The sequence below is a fragment of the Crocodylus siamensis genome, chromosome 8, assembly GCF_052110815.1.
Source record: "Crocodylus siamensis isolate JL-2025a chromosome 8, ASM5211081v1, whole genome shotgun sequence".
NCBI classification, from domain to species: Eukaryota; Metazoa; Chordata; order Crocodylia; family Crocodylidae; genus Crocodylus; species Crocodylus siamensis.
Genome location: NC_143402.1, coordinates 17,234,694 through 17,253,132, shown reverse-complemented (window position 1 = coordinate 17,253,132; position 18,439 = coordinate 17,234,694). Strand labels below are relative to the sequence as shown.

General features: G+C 44.8%; 1 protein-coding gene and 1 pseudogene across 3 annotated transcripts in view; both read left to right on the top strand.

Moving 5' to 3' along the window:
- ATP7A (ATPase copper transporting alpha) overlaps positions 1 to 18,439 on the top strand; it is a 60,515-nt gene that overhangs the window by 15,366 nt on the left and 26,710 nt on the right. For 2 of the 3 annotated variants that reach the window (XR_016443787.1, XM_090059660.1), the window contains exon 2: positions 6,769 to 6,909. Coding sequence is in view for 2 of the 3 variants with exons in the window: in XM_090059660.1 (XP_089915786.1) it covers positions 6,802 to 6,909 (108 nt within the window). In the remaining variant the exon portion in view is untranslated. Of the gene's footprint in view, positions 1 to 6,768; positions 6,910 to 10,926; positions 11,076 to 18,439 lie in introns of those variants that run through there. The other variant, XM_090059661.1, reaches the window with a different exon arrangement.
- LOC149858133 (small nucleolar RNA U3) lies at positions 13,832 to 13,932 on the top strand (annotated as a pseudogene).

Below are 18,439 nucleotides of genomic sequence, written 5' to 3'. Positions count from 1 at the left end.
TCTTTAGTTTTTGTTTTAGGTTATAATTTAAGCAATAATCTTGCAACTCGCTGATGGCACCAAACTTTGGGGCAAAGCATCCACGCCAGAAGACAGGCGGGTGATCCAGGCTGACCTGGACAGGCTCAGCAAACAGGCGGACGAGAACCTGATGGTGTTTAACACCGAAAAATGTAAGGTTCTCCACCTTGGGAAGAAAAACCCGCAGCATCCTTATAGGCTCAGCAGTGCTACGCTGGCTAGCGCTACGGAAGAAAGATTTGGGGGTCATCATTGACCACGAGATGAACATGAGCCTGCAGTGCGATGCTGCACCTAGTAAAGTGACCAAAACACTGGCTTGCATCCATAGATGCTTCTCAAGCAAATCCTGGGATGCCGTTCTCCCCTTGTACTTGGCCTTGGTGAGGCCGGAGCTGGAGTACTGTGTCCAGTTTTGGGCTCCACAATTCAAAAAGGATGTGGAGAAGCTTGACAGAGTCCAGAGAAGAGCCACGCGCATGATCAGAGGTCAGGAAAACAGACCTTATGACGACAGGCTGAGAGCCATGGGGCTCTTTAGCCTGGAAAAGCGCAGGCTCAGGGGTGATCTGATGGCCACCTATAAGTTTATTGGGGTGACCACCAGTATCTGGGGGAACATTTGTTCACCAGAGCGCCCCTAGGGATGACAAGGTCGAACGGTCACAAACTCCTGCAAGACCGTTTCAGGCTGGACATAAGGAAGAATTTCCTTACTGTCCGAGCCCCCAAGGTCTGGAACAGTCTGCCATTGGAGGTGGTTCAAGCACCTACATTGAACACCTCCAAGAGCAAATTGGATGCTTATCTTGCTGGGATTTCATAGATTTCATAGACATTAGAGCTGGAAGGGACCTTGGGAGATCATCGACTCCAGCCCCCTGCCCAAAGGGCAGGAAGTCAGCTGGGGTCATAGGATCCCAGCAAGATAAGCATCCAACTTACTCTTGAAGGTGTTCAATGTAGGTGCTTAAACCACCTCTGCTGGCAGACTGTTCCAGACCTTGGGGGCTCGGACAGTAAAGAAATTCTTCCTTATGTCCAGCCTGAAACGGTCTTGCAGGAGTTTGAGACCGTTCGGATCCTATGACCCCAGCTGACTTCCTGCCCTTTGGGTTGGGGGCTGGACTCAATGATCTTCTGAGGTCCCTTCTAGCCCTAATGTGTATGAAATCTATGAACTGCTAGAAGCAGCTACCAGTATTTTAGCTAGAAGCATACCTTAAAGTTTTTTCATGACCTTTTCATATATACTTGCATCCCATTTTTCGCTTGCAACTCATGGATTGAGAAACGTTGCTGTAGCAGATAAAAAAGAAACAAACCATGATATTCTTTGGCATAATTCTGAATGCTTTATAAATTATTGTTAAACTGTGATCTGATTTGCCATTCTGATTTGTTCATACTTAAATAAGTTGGCTGAATTCCGACTTCATGAAATTTTAAAAATAATGTAAATATGTAGGGTTGTTTTGTTTTTTGTTTTTAAGGCCAGTGTATCTGAAAATAAGTGTGTGTGAAAACTGTTGGTATTTGTACTAGCTCTGATCCAAGAACCAGTGAAATTTAATAGAAACAATCTTATTGATTTCGGTGCCATTGCTGGCCTTCAGTGACTTCAGAAGAGATTTTTTAAAGGATTTCTCTATGATTTCAAATATTTCAATTTTTAAGTGCCTTTAAAAATCTGGGTCTTTCTGTCCAAAGCTACTATATATTAATTTCCCATGGAAATTACTTGGGATTGAGGGAGCTCAGTACTTCGGTGGATGTATTAGGCCATTTCAGAATAAGACCGTTTAACTTCAGTAATAGTAGTCTTTTTAGCACCGGTATACTCAAATGTGGTGACTTTAACATAGATATCCAAGTATTATGAAGATGTAAAGCTAAAAAATGTAGATAATCACCTTAACTAAATATTTTAGTTTTAAAGCTTCTTTCCTACATATAGTGAGATAACAATGTACTTTAAACTCATCGTTTACATCAGTAAGTGGGGTTCTGTATTCATAATTCAGATGAACTCTTCCCCCCCCCCCGAAGTGTTCTATCATGTTAAAGATAGAGTTAGGTAGTAGAAATTTCCATTTTAACTGGCTTTGCATAAAATAATTCCTTGAAACAAGTAGAAAATGTTAAGGTTGGTGTGTGGCCATTTCACCATCACTATTTATTTTTTATCATCTTTTTACAAGGTGATAGACTGAGCTCCCTTCCATATAGAGTGCTTAGTACAACGTACCTTTTTGCACAGTATTATTGTATAGCTACTGGGGACACAATACAGCCCATGTCAAGCAAATAACAGGTAAACCAGTAAGAGAACAGAAGTTCAGTGCACATGATGCATTTTCAAAATTTCCCAAATCAGTTTAAGATCAACCTGGATGGATGTAATATCAATCAGACTTAACTGATTTAGGTCAAACTGGCTTATGGAACTTCCGTCTCAGCCCGCATCCCAGCTCAAGTTAACTCATAGTCCCCTAGCATCCCAGGATGATTTGCAGCCCTGGGCTGTGCTGTCTGCTCCAGCAGAGCAGGGACTGCCCTGCCCCTCTGCTCCCTAGCCTGTGTCTGTCAGCCTCTAGGGACAGGGGCAGGGGAACAGAGCCTGGGTCTACACAGCACGCCAGGGGAGGTGGGGAGAGAGCCCCTGTGGTGGAGGGTTTTCACCCCTCCGCAGCCCTCTCCCTGCCGGGGGGATTCCCCACCTCCCCTGCACACCTGCTTGCCTGTGCCATTGCCACATGAGGGAGGGGGAGGAGTTCCCAGGGCCTAGTGGGGGTGTGCAGGCACCGAGGAGCCCCCACCTCAGGGGACTTCCTCCACCCCAGGCCCGGGGTCCCCTAGCTGAGACAACTTGGGGAGCTGAAGGGCATTTCCTTCCGCCCCCTTCCCAGCTGCTGGCTGCTTCACCCACTTCCACAGAAGGGAGGGAGAAGGAGACATCCAGGTCGGGTGCCTGCCCCTGCAGCCCGGCATGGGGGCACTGGGGGGGTTCCCCCCACCCCAACCCCAGGTCTCCCAGCCCGGGGCAGCCCCAGGGAGCTCTGGGAAGTTCTTCCCCTTCCAAAGCCCACAGCTGCTTGCCTTGGCTCCTGTGACTCTTGGGGATCGTCTGGGGCAGCCTTGGGGAGCAGAGGGAAATTCTTCTTCTGTCTCGAACTCGCAGCTTAGAGGACGCTGAGTAGATTGAATGGATTCTGCTTTGGGCTTGTTGACCATCTGTACCTGGCCGAAGCGGGGATGTGAGCATGTGTGTGCAGGATGGGGAGAAGGGGGTTGCCATTCTTGGAAGGGTTTTAAAGATCTTTTTGAAGGAAATGCTGAGAAGGGTGGCATACAGCAAGGTGGGGGGCAGTTCTGGAGTAAGTGGTATCCAAAATTGATGGGAGTGAAACACAGTGTATGCAGGGGAAAATGCTGGAGAGGTTAAGAGCAGAACGATAAGAGGGCTTATTAGAGATTAGTTGTAATATATATATTTTTTTTTTTAAAAGTCAAGGTGTCAGTTTTACAGAAGTAGTGTTTACCTTATTGAAAATTTCAGCGCATGCAAGTGCCACATTTGTCATGGCTCGGGAAAAAGGGTGAAACAACTCTGCTGTACTGTTTTCTAAATACCGAAGTCATTTGCACTGAATTCAAGTGCATCTGCTGCTTATCTCTCTTCTGAAGTGGTTGTCCTCTGTTTTCTCCAGAAATAATCTGTATTGAAATGATTTGTCATGTAACAAATAGGATTCTGTTTTGGGGTGAATAATAAGCAGCAGGTGCAGATGAACTCCATGCAGATGAATTCTTGGAATCATTTAAAGAGGAGGGAGAAGATTGGGTAGAGAAATTTAAAAAACCCCAGTGAAACCTGTACTAGTGAAATTTTCTCACTTATGAGGCTATCTTCTGCCTCAAGATCCTTCCAGAAACACAGACCCTGACATCATATATGTGCTCATGTTTAAGTGCATTTCTATTCAGAAGAACACCCCCACCCTACCTCCTGAATGGGACTGCATTGCATCCCTATACACACAGCTTTCTCCTGTTTCCTTAAACAACTTCCGCTACTACATAATTGTTTACAACAGATTTGTTTAAGTGCAGATTATCACTGTAATAGAGTATCTATTAAAACATTTTCTGAGTCTTATCAGGACTCGAACACGTCATAAACAAGTTCTTCTTTCCCAGGACTGACCTTGGAAGAATCACGCTGCTCCAACAGTGAAGAGGGAAAGAGCTGTTAAAGCATCAGAGTTTTGTAAAATACAGTCCTCTCTCATTAATGTACTTTAAAGAACAGGATAAGCTTTGTGCCATGTTTCCAGAGCTGAATGCCACCAGTTTATGTAGTAAAACAAAGGAACTGTGATACATATTTAATAATTTGTATCCAAGGTACCGGATAAATGAGGCTATTCACACTTTTTAATTTAATTTCGATCCTATTTATTCCATTCTCCCAGCAGTTGGTTACTGTTTGAAGAAAAGTTCAGTGTTACATTCCCAACTGTATACCTGTATGTTGTTCTGCACATTAGATCAAAAATACATTAAAATAGTAACACAGAGTAATATATTGCTCAGAATTCCTCACTTCAATTTAGTTCTTGTGTCCATGACAAAGCTCCTCCTGTGCTCAAGATAAAACATAACCCTTATATTAAAATGGATGTTTCAAATTCTTTGTGGTATTCTAGCAGATCACAGAGTAAAACCAGATATACTCAGCACGTTTGTATTATGGAAAGAAACAGTATGTTAATTCTGAATAAATTACAGTAGGCAGAGCCACTGACGAGGCCGAGAACCAGTTTTATGAAACATTATACTGTAATTTAACTTTCCCTCCAAGTCCCAGTCCAGCAAGGCACTTAAGCACGCATTCAACTTTTAAACTTGTCTGTAGCCCCACGGAAATAATCTACACATTCTGCTGCGTTGGCTGCTGCCAAACGTTAGGCAACCTACAGTGTTGTTTTCCTTCCGCAACTTCTTGCTTTCTTTTTGTCAGTATCAAAGGGCACTTTTTGTTTTATGCTCATTTAGAAACTTTTCTTTTGGAAGAAGGTTCTTGGTTCTGTGACTGGTTAAATTATGTCAAGTGCTGGACATAAAACCCCCAAACTTTTGCCTTTTGCTGTTTCCCCTTATTTAATTTCAGCTTAGAAGAAAACAGCTTTAATTACTTTATTTTTATGTATTTGGTTCTGTGCAGTTTTTTTAGCTTGCATGCAAGCAGAAAAGAATGTTACAACCTACTTCAAGCAGTAGCATAACTAGGGCTAGGCAAGCCGGGCATCAGACCTAGGTGCTGATTTTAAAGGGGGGCAGTGGAATGGCTGCGGGAGCCCACACCCCAGCAGCAACAGTCCTTGTGAGGGGAGCTGGAGCTGCAACAGGGGTAGCATTGGCAGTGGCATGTGTGCAGGGAAGTAAGCCTCTCCAGTGTTCACAGTCTAGCTTGGCCCTTCCTCTTTCCAAGTTGCCAGCATTCCTAGTTACGCCTCTGGCGTAAAGTTCTCTGAAGGACATGCAAACAATCCCATTACACTTCCCAGCTCAGTTCTTGGCACTAAATTCAGTCTGCTGTTCGTAGTAGTTGCATAATAAATTATAAAACACAGGGACCTGCAGAAAATAGCTGCTGCTCTTGCTCCTGCCATATTTCATGGTTTATCTAGTATCCTGATGATTGACTTTCACAAAATTCATCTCTCAGTATTTTTGAACTTGCTGCTTTGAATGACTTGGTGGTAGAACAAGTGATTCACATCCTGCACGCTACTAATCTTGATTACAAAAATAAGCAGCAGGTGCAGACGAATTCCTTGCAGATGAATTCTTGGAATCATTTAAAGAGGAGGGAGAAGATTGGGCAGAGAAATTTTAAAAACCCCAGTGAAACCTGTACTAGTGATACTTTCTCACTTATTAGGCCATCTTCTGCCTCAAGATCATTCCAGAAACACAGACCCTGACAGCATCTGTGCTCACATTTAAGTGCTCTATTCAGAAGAACACCCCCAACCTACCTCCTGAATGGGACTGCATTGCATCCCTATACATACAGCTCTTTCTCCTGTTTCCTTAAACAACTTGATTTGACTAAGTGCAGATTATCACTGTAATAGAATACCTTGTTAATTTTTTTCTAAGTCTTATCAGGACTCAAACACGCCATAAACAATTTCCTCTTTCCCAGGACTGATCCTGGAACAATCACACTGCTCCAACAGTGACGGGGGAAAGAGCTGTTAAAGCATCAGAGTTTTATAAAATACAATCCTCTCTCATTAATGCACTTTAAAAAACAGGATAAGCTTTGTGCCATGTTTCCAGAGCTGAAAGCCACCAGTTTATGTAGTAAAACAAAGGAACTGTGATACATATTTAATAATTTGTATCCAAGGTACCGGATAAATGAGGCTATTCACACTTTTTAATTTAATTTTGATCCTATTTACAAAGCAAGTTACATACCTGTGAACACTTCTCTCCCTGAAAATGTAATGAGGTTGAAAAGGTCAAGGAGGATACATGGGAAAGTGGTTAAAGGAGTCCCTAAGTTTTCTACGTCATGTGTCTTGCCCTATCAAGTTATTAGTAGTATTTAATTTCTATGTGCCCAGTTAGAGTACCTATTGGATCTTCTGCAGTAACCTTGTTTCTGAGCTAGAATGTCATTGTATGTGTTCCTTCTTAATTTGCACCTTAACATTTCCCTTTGTCTGACAGGAATGTGAAGACTTTAGCAGAATCCTTCCAATAATGGAGGCGAAATCCATAGTAATCTCTGTGGAAGGGATGACATGCAACTCTTGTGTTCAAACTATTGAACAGCATGTTGGAAAACTGAATGGCATCCACAACATAAAAGTAAGCAACTTAACCAGAATCTCTTTTAAGACCCATCATACATTGTGCAGCACAGGAGGGAAAGGGGACATAAATTACACATAAACCAACATAATGGAAACCAGTTCAATCCTGTAACAAAACAAGTTCAGTGCACATAAACTGCTTTCAAAATGGCTGAAACTGATTTAAGATAAACCTGGACAGATGTAGTGTCAGACTTGACTGATTTAGGCTAAATCAGTTTATTCAACTTCTGTCACAGCCCATCTATATTCAAGTAAACTCACAGTCCCCCAGCATACCAGGATGCTTTGCACCTCTCCTCCAAACCCTCTTTTCCAGGGTGGGTGGGCGTAGTGTTGGCAGCCCAGCAGGGAGGTGTGCTCCACACCCCCTGGCTTGTAGCCTGAGCCACTGCAGGGACATGATTGCATTTCTGGAATCAAAAGTGAATGTCTGTTCCCCCTGCTTACAGGTTCAGTCTACACAGTTTAGACTAACCTGCAAGATTGAATCAATTCAGCCTCAAGGTTTTTTTGACTCTGTACTTGGCCAAACAGAACATACCCAGTTTGTTACAGAGAAACTGCTCTTTGGTGTTTTTGCAGAACTATTTCTCTGATATGTCACATTCATCACTGATTACAGGAAGGTTTCATTGCATGATTTTTAATCTCTCTTTTCCTTCATTCTTAAGGAATTGCAGCTATGCATGAAAATTATGCAGAGTCCAAATGGTGAAAAAACAATAATTAGAAAGAAAAAAGGAATGACTCTACCCTTTCTTTAAACTTAGAAAGACTGGATGGTTTACCCTAAACCTTCCAGTCCTGTTCTTGACTAGTTATGCAGTGAGACAGCTTATGTAGCTTATAGGAGAAGGAAATGCCTTAAATTGCTCAATTAATGGCATGTTAATTAACCCTGGTATTCTTTTCCATGGAAAGGACTATCGATGTGACCTAGATAGGGGTAGAAAGTAATTTAGGGGCTCCAGCTGACTCTTGCTGACTCTGTAAGACATTCAGAACTCACTTTCTTTTATACCTTTATGTGTGGGAACTGGATATGGTCTTTCTTCAGCTGTGTTCTTTTGAAGAGAAACCAAACTATTAGCAGGCTACATTGATCTACTTTTCAGTAAACCTTCATGAGTTTGAGTTGGTTTTAATCTTCAGAGTTTTGGGCTCAAAAAAAGAAATCAAGTTGTCTGTAATATGAGCTACCTGGGGGAAAATAGGAAGAAGCTACATGCCTTGAAACAAACCTGACTGGGGAGTATTTTTAATGTGTGAGCTGCTCCCTTATAGCCAATACATGCACTTCATTGCATGTACTTTTATCAGGAAATAAAGCTGTTTTAACACCTGATTGATTCATGTTAGTCTTGTGACATAATTGGTGCCAGAAAAGCAGTTAATCCTACCAATTATAGCAATGGCACATTGTTAATCCTAATTCAGGGGTAGGGATTGTTTTTTGGCTGGAGTGCCACAAAACACCACAATGCCTACCTCAGAAGGTGCTGCAGTGCCGGCATGGCAGAAAAACAAGATGAGGGCAAGGGGTACATGGCAGGATGCCCTGGTTGTACCCCATGTCCCCCAGGCCTGCTGCCCCATGCCCCTCGCCCAAAACCTCTGGCCCCCCAGCCCAGGTTCTGTGCCTGTCAGCAACTACCTCAGCTTTGGAGAGCTGCTGGAGCCCAGGCTGCTCCCAGCAGGGTTTGCAGCATCCCAGCTGCCTGCTGGGAGCAGCCCGGGCTCCTGGCTGGCAGCAGCTCCACAGAGCCGAGGCTGGCTGCAGCTGGGAGGCTCCAAACAGCTGTGCTGGGCTCTGGCATCAGCTCCATACCGGTGTGTGCACCTGCCCATCGGAGTGGGTGTTGGGAGGGGCCTGAGGCAGCGCAGCCCTGGTCTCTCCCCGCTCCTGGCACAGAGGTGATGGCAGAGTTGCAGAGCCCAGCGCAGCTGTTTGCAGCCAGCCTGGGCTCTGAACAGCTGCAGCAAGCTGCAGGCAGGCTGCAAACAGCTGCACTAGGCTCCACAGCTCTGGCATCAGTGCTGTGCTGGCGGTGACTGCATGTGCACCTTGGGGTGCACAGCAGGGCAGCACAGCTTGCTGTACAGGTGCCCGGTACAGAGCTTATGTCAGAGCCCGGCACAGCTGTTTGGAGCCTTCCAGCTAGCAGCCAACCTCAGCTCTGGGGAGCTGCTGCCAGCAGGCAGCTGGGACACTGCAAGCCCTGCTGGGAGCAGCCCGGGCTCTGTCGCTGGCAGCAGCTACCCAGAGCCAGGGCTGGCCTTGGCGTGCCGAGCAAAATGGCCACGCGTGCTGGGGGTTGCTGATTCCTCTCATAGTTGTTTGGGTATGCAGGCAAAGCTCTGTCATACATTAAGTGTGAGCTTTGTGGTAGTTAAGTGATTCTGCAGAAAACTTTCCTGTTTTCTGTAGGATTTTTTTTTATTCAAATAGATATGGTCTAGATCAATATTGGACTTGCCAGAACAGTGGAGACTAAGCCCTTGGTTCTGATTTTTTTTGACACGGCTTTACTACATACAGCTGATTTCCCAGGGTTCCCTCTGAGGTACTTCTGTGTCCTAAAGGATGTGATGCAGCTAGCTGCTACAGATTTCTGTGAACAACAGTAATATTTACATGAACCCCCACTTATCTGCACTGGTGACTTAACAAGACTTTTAACTTAATTGGTTCCAGTAACATAAAACAGATCCATCAACATAAAAGCTTATTATTTTAGCAATGGAAATATTACTGTAACAGTTGCATTATTTGTGTGGAGTTCAGACAAATGAATATCTTAAATAAATACCACCCACCTTAAATAAAATTAAGAATAAAACGAGTCTGAAAAATCATAGAAAGTTAGGGTTGGAAAGGAACTCGGGAGGTCATTTAGTCCAGCCCCCTGCCCAAAGCAGGACCAGCCCCAGCTAAATCATCCCAGCCAAAGCTTTGTCTAGTCGGCTCTGAAAAATCTCCAAGGATGGAGAGTCCTCCACCTCTCTGGGTAACCTGTTCCAGTGTTTTACTACCCTCCTAGTGAAAAAATTCTTCCTAGTATCTAGCCTAAAATTCCCTTGCTGAAACTTGAGATGGTTGCTCCTTGTTCTGTTATCTGCCATCACAGTCTAGCTCCATCCTCTTTTGAGCCTCCCTTTAGGTAGTTGAAGGCTGCTATTAAATCCCCTCTGTCTTCTCTAGACTAAATAAGCCCAGATCCCTCAGTCTCTCCTTAAGTCATTTGCCTCAGCCCCCAAACTATTTTCATTGCCCTCCACTGGACTCTCTCCTATTTGTCCACATCCTTTCATAGTGGGGGTACAAAACTGAACACAGTACAACAGATGTGGCCTCACCAGTGCTGAATAGAGGGGAATAATCACTTCTCTTGACCTGCTGGCAACACACCTACTAATGCAGCCCAGTATCTTGTTAGCTCACTTTGTAACAAGGGCACACTGCTGGTTCATATTCAGCTTATTGTCCACTAACCCCCAGGTCCTTTTCTGCAGACCTGCTGTTTAGCCAGTCAGCCTGTACTCGTGCATGGGATTGTTCTGTCCTAAGCGCAGGACTTTGCACTTGTCCTTGTTGAACCTCATGAGATTTCTTTTGGCCCAATCAATCCTCCAAATTGTCTAGGTCACTCTGAATCATAGCCTTACCCTCCAGCGTATTTACTACTCCCCCCAGCTTGGTGTCATCTGCAGACTTGCTCAGGTTACACTTTATGCCATCTTCCTGGTCATTGATGGAGACATTGAACAAAACTGGCCCCAGGACCAACCCTTGGGGCACTCCCCTTGATACTGTCTGCCAACTAGACATTGAGCCATTGATAACTACCCTCTAAGCCCAATGCTCCAGCCAGTTTTCTATCCACCTTACAGTCCATTCATCCAGCCCATACTTCCTCAGCTTGCCTGTGAGAATGTTGTGGGAGACCATATCAGAAGCCTTGCTGAAATCAAGGTATATCACCTCCCCGCTGTCTCCCTGTATCCACAGAGCCAGTCATCTCATCATGGAAGGCAATCAGGTTGGCCAGACATGACTTGCCCTTGGTGAATCCATGCTGATTGTTCCTAATTGCCACCTCCAAGTGCTTAGAAGTGGATTCCTTGAGGATCTGCTCCATGATTTTTCCAGGGACTAAGGTGAGGCTGCCTGGTCTGTAGTTCCCTGAATCCTCCTTTTTCCCTTTCTTAAATATGGGCACTAGGTTTACCCTTCTCCAGTCATCCAGGACCTTTCCTGATTTCCATGAATTTTCAAAGATGATGGGCAGTGGCTCTGCAGTCTCTTCATCCAACTCTCTCAGCTCCCCTGGGTGCATCCCATCTGGCCCCATGGACTTGTATACATCCAGCTTTTCTAAATATCCCCTAATTTGCAGTTTAGCCACTGCTGATTGCTCACCACCTTCCCAAACTGGGCTGTCCAATGCAGAAGTCTGGGAGGTGACCTCGCCTGTGAAGACTGAGGTGAAGAAGGCATTGAGCACTTCAGCCTTTTCTGCATCCTCTGTCACAAGGTTGCCTCCCCCATTCAGTAAGGGACCCACACTTTCCCTCTTCCTCCCCTTGTTACCATCATACTTGTAGAAACCCATCTTATTATCCTTCACATCCCTTTCCTTCTGCAGCTCCAGTGCTTTGGCCTTCCTGACTTCATCCCTGTATGCCCAAGCAATGCTCTTATACTCCTCCCTAACTGTTTGTCTAAGTTTCCACTTGTAAGCTTGCTTTTTGTGACTTAGTTTACTGAAGAGTTCCCTGCTAAGCCAAGTTGGTCTTCTGCTGTACTTGCCAGTCTTCCTGCATATTAGAATGGTTTGTTCCTGCACTCTCAATAAGGCTTCTTTTAAGTATAGTCAGCTGTCCATACAAATAAAATGACTGTGGAATCCTTTCTTAATGGCTTTTTAAAATGCCCCTAGTTAAAAAAAAAAAATCTAACTTCTTACACTCTTAAATTGTTCTGCCTTCTTTCTGAAAATGCAGTATCACTTGAAGTAGGGGAAGACGAGGGAAAAATTCATTTTTTGACCTCCTTGAGCATAGCATACTCCACTTACTCTATGCTTTATATAGTAAGTATACTGAAAACAAGTTTTTAAAAGGAAAATGTTAACCGTGTTTTAAAGAGTTGGGTAGAATTATTTTAATACAGAACAGTGCTTCTAAAACCATGTTTAGCAAAAAATACATTGCAGAAGTTGAAAGTTTAAATAGAAGAGGATTATAATAAAAATTAAGAGGTCTTAGTTCATAGTACTCCCTGTTTGCAGAAGAACTCTGAGTTAGATGGGTAATTTATTCTTCTTTTGAAATGAGGGCTGCTCTCCCCTAAAAATAAGGCAGTGTTGTGTTTAAGAGTTATAAGAAACGTCAGAAAAGGTAGCCTAAGATGGATGTTTAATGCAGAAGAGAGCCTGCATTTGGGTTGTTTTGTCTCTTAATGCAAGAAAACCAATAAACTACTGTGTCCTTATTATCAACCCTGCCAAGCTCCATAATTGAAGAAAAGGAGAAATGTAGTCCTTAACATGGTTTAGCTGATTTAATTAGATCATGACAGTAGCCTTATGGATGTCTTTTTTTTTGCCCAAGGAAAAGATAAAATTGGAAGATAATGCATTGGGTTTTGACAGGTATTGCTTTGCCCTTTTGGAATTGAATTAATAGTGTTTGATTCCACATCAGTTGGGAGCAAATTCAATTTGGGGATGTGTGCGCCATAAATGTGAAAGGTTAGTACTAAATTAGGAAGTCTGTATGCCTGGAATTTAGAGAAACAGGCACAGCTTCTTCATTGCATTTCATATACAGTATCTGGTTCTAAAACTGAATTCAGTTCAGCTGAATCTAGTGCTTTCTGTCTCCAAGGACAAGATGCTAATATGGTCCAAGTCCTGTTGCCCTCTCCTCTCCATTTCCCCCCCCATTTCTATTACATCCCAAATGCTGGTACTTAGGAACATGTTTTTCTTGCTCTCGCACATGTTACTCAGTCTTTCTTGAATTTTTGCATTGACACGTCCTTTTTTTTTCTCTTGACCTGATGAAGAATGTCTTACATTTGAAAACTTGTCAAACTTTATTCCACCTATACGTTTGATCTAATAAAAGATATCACTCCTAAATAATCCTTGCCTTTTTCTTTCTCAGTGTTGAATCAACTCCTCTTCCTCAAAATATTGAGATTTCTTTCTTTTGACTTGCAAAACTGTTTGCTGCTTCCAGTATTCCCTGCCTTCTGCAGCCTTCTACATACCTGAGCTCCACCCAAACTTGTTTCCCAACTATTCTCTTTGTCTCTTTTACTGACAGCTAATTGTATGGGTTTGTTCATGCTGTCCCTTTCTCTTGTAGACAGCCCAGCTGTCAGTGTACGGCATCCCCTCTCATTCAGAATACTTCTGAAAACCTGCCCTAGGAAGTGGTCCAGTTGCAAAGACTGACGTTTCTATATCACTTTCATTCATACCTTTTGGACTACAAGTCTGCAAGCTTTGAGTGGGGAGTTTTTGGCAAAGGTGACCTGGCACACAGCACAGTATTTACCTGTGATGCTACATATATATCAAATACTCTTAGAGAACAGGTTTATTGTAACTCCGTGCTTGTGTCCCCATCTCAGACTATGCCATAATGTTTGGTAGATAAGGTTGGATGTGACAAATGACTTTTTGCATTCCTTTAATTACATATTACAACTGATATGTTTTGTGACCAGGGAGGAAGTCAGCAAAGAGATTTGTTGTTCAATTTGAGTCAGTGCTTTCCTCCATCACTTTATATCAGCAGTGCTCACCCTTTTTCCCCAGGAGGCTGGATAGATGGTACCTGGTTCATCTGCAGGCTGGATGCAACAGGGGTCCCAATCTGGGGCCCAGGGCAGGCACGGAAGCAAGACTATACTTTCAGGGATCATTTCTATAGTTGGTAACTGGATGCATTTACGTGAGACATGCACATGTGGGGCTTTTGGCCCGCTGATATGTCCTCCACAGGAGGTTTACATTGAGCAGATTCTTTCTGGTATTGGTTGGTGGAACTGGAGCGTGCTCCGTCCACTCCATGCCTTGACCTGATATTGCAGTGCTTCCAGGACCGGTGCAAAAAAAAAAAACAAAAACAAACAAAAAAACCCAACCATTCAGCTGTGGAGAGGTGGGCGGGGCGGGGGTGGGCAGCCTGGCCTCAATCTGGCCCTGTGGCAGAGGAGAGGGTGTGGCCAGACCCCGGCCAACTCCTACAGGGAGGGGAAGGGAAGTGGGGAGGAAAGGGACATAACTCTGCAGTGGAGGGGAAGGTGCCTGGCCTGACCCCAACCCTACAAGTGGGGGAGGGGCAGAGGAGGGGTCCCAGCCCTTATCCAGGCACAGGAGGGAGAGGGGCATGGCCCAGCCCCTTGGGTGGAAGGGGACATGGCCAGGCTTTGACCAGCTTCATGGGTCTTGGGGTTTGGGAATTTTGCAGGGAGGAGGGTGGCTGCATTAATTGCCAAAACTCTGCCAAATTTCCTTATCGGTGGCGAGCTCTGCAGGCCAGGTGCAATGGTTCTGCAGGCTGCATTTGGCTTGGGGGCCAGAGGTTGAGCATCGCTGTTTTATGCCATTGTTTTCTTACAGTGGGGATGATGGTTTTGGTGGTCTCTATTGTGATACCCAACACCATGGGCTCCTGGTCCATGGCTGAGCTCATGGGGCTATTATAAAAATGAAGAACAAAACATTCTGTGCCCCAGTGTGCTTTAGGAACCATACGAAGACCTGGAAAGCTTTCCTATGTGAGATATTCATTTCCTTAATAAAATGGCTATGAAAACTCTCTTGTTGTATTTTAAATAGGATTTACATTACGACCTTCATGAATGTCAGTTGCTAAACACCATAACATGTAATGTAGAAGATTCAGTTTTAAGAAGTACACACAATGTAAATACTTAGTCCAGGGGTGCATGGCTGTGGTTCAGATTTAGTCACTAGTGCCATGAGATCAAGGCCACAGGGCTCTTCATAGGTCTAAACATTTGGCAGGGAGGAAGTGGTGGCACTATTCCCCTGCTACTAAATTTCTGGACTCCTGGGCCCTGCATATTAGATTAAACATGCAGGTTGGTGTGGGGCCTGACTTCCATGCCAGCTGGGCCCAATCTTGGTATATGGGCCTCATCTGGACATGGGGCTACAAGGGAGTATCGCCAGGACCCAGAGCCCAGTGTTGGCACATAAGGCTGGGTGAGGACATCACCAGGCCCTAGTGCCTGATCCTATCATGGAAGGCCAGGCAAGGGCAGTGCAAGCCCTGATTCCAGCATGTATGGGGTTCTTGGGGCCTAATCCTAGTATGTGTGGCCAGGCAGGAGCAGCATGGGGCACCAGGGCCCAATCTCAGCACGCTGGGACCAGCTAAGGCTGTGCAGGAGGCGGCAGCATGGGATCTGATCCTGGCATGCGGGGCTTGATCTGGCCTGCAGACCAGTCCCATCCCACACCTCTGGGCCACAGGGCCAAATCCTTGAGCGCCATTTACTTAATCCATCCTCATTTATTCTAGGCGCTATTTTTTTCCACAGATGTATACTTATGTCATTGTTTACTGCTAAATACTTGAATAAACAACATGTAGAAAAGTAGTAACCTCCCAATTCACTGATTATGGGAAAAAGGACCTGCAGAGAGAGAGAATTAGCACTGCCATAAAAACAAATCTAACTCTCACCAATATGGAATTACAGTGCAGTCTCTGCAAATTCTAATGGAATAAGCATGTTTTCTGTAATTATAGGTCATTATCAGGAATTAAGTGCTGGTAAGGAGCAGAATTAGACTAGAGCCAGTTCTTGGCCCAGCTATGAAAAACAAACTGCCTTTTATTTTTAATTGCTAAAGATTAGCAACCAGGCTCTGTGTGTGTGTGTTTTTGTTTGCTATTACATAAATCTTTGTCTGTAATTTAGACATTTTCTTTACTATCCAATCATAGAACTGCATTCTTAAGCAGCATTCTTGCTGGCAATTATGTTTTCAAAATCATTCCCCTGAGAGAGCGAGCATGCTGTATTTCTGCATAATTGCTGGTCCAGCACTATCCAATCACCTTGTAAATCAAGTGAGCTACATTACACTGGAACTATATCAATGAATGAAAGGCATATTATGAATGACTGACTTTTGAATAAGCAGATAGACATAATATAAAGGGAAGACACACTAAATGGTTTTGTACTTTCATGTGACATTTGGGTTGAGCACATTATGAAGTGTTCTAACTGAAAGATTTAAGAATAGTATGGTAATATGACAGGGGCTTATTGAAGCCCCTGTCATTACATCTTTGCTGCCAAGAGGGGCGAAAGAGTTCTGCGAGTTTACAGATTATAGTTTGGATTAACAAAATGCGGATTAGTGAACTACTAAATAGGATTAGAAAATTCCTATTAGAAACATACAGTTTTTTCAAGTATCTTCCTGGAAAATAAATGGGGTTATGTTATTTTCAAAAATCAGTTTATGAGTTGCTTGACACTTCAGATCTGGCTTAGGTCTGAAGTTGTGATTGTCTGATTAAAACCGATATGCACTGGGACAAATGTTGACATCACGCACTATTGTTATCTGCCTATGAACACTTACAAACACAAGATATGAACACTTTTGTTATCTACCTATGACGTCGCAATACAAGAGGCCAGTATAAGGGCTGAGTTGTATACTATAATGAGACAACATAGCAGATGCTTGCACTGCTGCCGCTGCCTCAGGTGTTTACAGTCCATCAGTGAGCAGGGTAGTTCAGGCTTCACTGCTGTCAGTCTGATGTCTTTTGCTAATTTATTAGTTCCCCATTTAGCACAAGGAGGCTCTCCTCAAGCTGAGGCACCTAGCTACTTGGCAGTACACCTTTTCAGTCATAAAGAAATGAGGGGTGGATTAACGCATGTGCCTGCAGGGCCTGGGCCCAGGGCCCCCTGCCAATTAGAGAGCCCCTGGGGTGCCGGGGCAGCATGGGCCAGGTGGGCATCCTGGCCATGGGCATCTGGGCAGGCTGTGTGTACCTCCTCTTCCTCCTCTCTAGCTGGACCAGGGTTAGGGGCAGGTGCAGAGCCCTGTGTGGGCAGCAGCGGCTTCCCAGTTCTGTCTGCTGCCAGGAGCAGCGGCTTCCCAGTTCTGTCTGCTGCCAGGAGGCCCAATGGGCGGCCCTGCTCCCACTCTCTACCATCAGTGGGCATCCACTGGCACCAGCACCGCCCCGCCAAGACTGGCGGAGCCTGTGCGCCCCACCCCAGGCTGGCTCCGGCCCCAGCCCGAGCCCCCACCCATCCTGTGGTGCTGGGGGACTGCAGCCTCAGCTGCACGATATCCACCAGGCAGAGGGGCAGGTTGGGCTGGGGCTGCCTTCACCTTAGCGGTGCTCACACCCCCTGGCTTGCCCTAGGCCAGGGAGCTCCCACCACAGCATCTTGGCGGGCTCAGAGGGAACCTGTGCTCACCTGGTAAGGGCCTCCAATTTTCTGCTTGCCCAAAGCCCCAGTAAATCTTAATCGACCACTGAAAGAAACCTTTGGTAAATATTTATTTTCAGTGACTTTTCTGTTGTTCCCAATAGAATGCACCAGAGCTCATGGACTTGTAAAGCTCCTGTTGATCAGTTAGTTTATTCACAGAACCATAGAAAATAGGGATGGATGGGACCTGAGATGATGTATAGTGCATCTGCCTCTTCCCCAGGATGGAAGCAGTGGCAACTAAGTCATTCATAGAATCATAGAAAACTAGGGTTGGAAGGACCTCAGAAGGTCACCTAGTGCAGTGGTTCTTGACCTTTTTTGTACCAGGACCCATCTGTAAACATCAATGGCCAGTCCTGACCCAGTAAATAGTTTAAGTAGAAAACAGGCCCCAGGCCCCAGCCCCCCCAGTGTGTGGGACAGGGGGCGGGTGTGTGGGCCATGGGGGGCCCCAAGCAGCCCCTTGCAGGCTGGAATTCTGCCAGCCTGCAAGGGAAAGCCCACAGTTTCCCACATTTTTCTCCTTTAAAGGAAAATCCATTTTTAGTTTGTTCACCCTTTCATATATTCTTGCAACGGAAAGTTTGTTCAACCATTTCATATATTCTTGCAACCCACTTTTGGGTCTGGGTCCAGGACCTCCTAATTGCCATGAGTTTTCAAAAATAACGGCCAGTGGCTCTGCAGTCACAATGGCCGATTCCCTCGGCACCCTCAGGCACATCACATCCGCTGCCCTGGACTTATACACATTCCTCATGGATGTTTGTGAACATTGTTCTTAAAAAGTCTCCAATTATAGAAATTCTACAGTTTCCCTAATGTCCCATTATTCACATTGTTGTGACTACACAAGAATGTCACCAAGCGGGGGCTTCTCTTGTTCCCCTCTCTTTTCTTCCTACTTTTTTCCCTCGAATTAAGGAAAGCTACCAATTGCCACCACTGTATGAACAATTAAAATGGTTCCTTTAGCCATTTGTTTTAAGATTAGATTAGAAGT